Source organism: Penaeus monodon, chromosome 33 (assembly GCF_015228065.2).
Source record: "Penaeus monodon isolate SGIC_2016 chromosome 33, NSTDA_Pmon_1, whole genome shotgun sequence".
Lineage (NCBI taxonomy): Eukaryota > Metazoa > Arthropoda > Malacostraca > Decapoda > Penaeidae > Penaeus > Penaeus monodon.
Genome location: NC_051418.1, coordinates 11,770,541 through 11,770,911, shown reverse-complemented (window position 1 = coordinate 11,770,911; position 371 = coordinate 11,770,541). Strand labels below are relative to the sequence as shown.

Here is a 371-nt window from a genome sequence, read left to right as displayed (position 1 = left end):
ATAATGTTAACTTATTTCAATAGTAATATAAAAAGTTTTAAAGGTTTTCCAAGTCATTGAAGGAGCTACAGTATCTACCTTACCATCCTTTGAACTCATACCTCACACAGGAAATATCCAGATAATGTGACTTTAATATAGGATCCATATTTGTCAGCTGAAAGAAAAAAAGGAAAGAAAAACTGTTACTAGCTGATAATCTCATTATTGGAAATGTGTAATGCATGCAAATGGAATGAACTGGTGGTAGTAATTAAAAAGAAAATACTAGATAAAATAACTGTAAATTATTAAAGTGATTTCAAAAGAATGAAACAATTATAGATAATTAAAGTGTTGACAGTAACTGAGGTAGAATCTGATAAAAGCTA

The 371-nt window shown here is 28.3% G+C and overlaps 1 protein-coding gene across 1 annotated transcript in view; it reads right to left on the bottom strand.

Moving 5' to 3' along the window:
* The window catches only part of LOC119594037 (uncharacterized protein DDB_G0283697-like), a gene marked incomplete in the record, with an annotated part of 31,250 nt that overhangs the window by 9,727 nt on the left and 21,152 nt on the right, over positions 1–371 (bottom strand). The window contains 1 exon segment of the mRNA XM_037943065.1: positions 102–157. Coding sequence (XP_037798993.1) covers positions 102–157 — 56 coding nt within the window.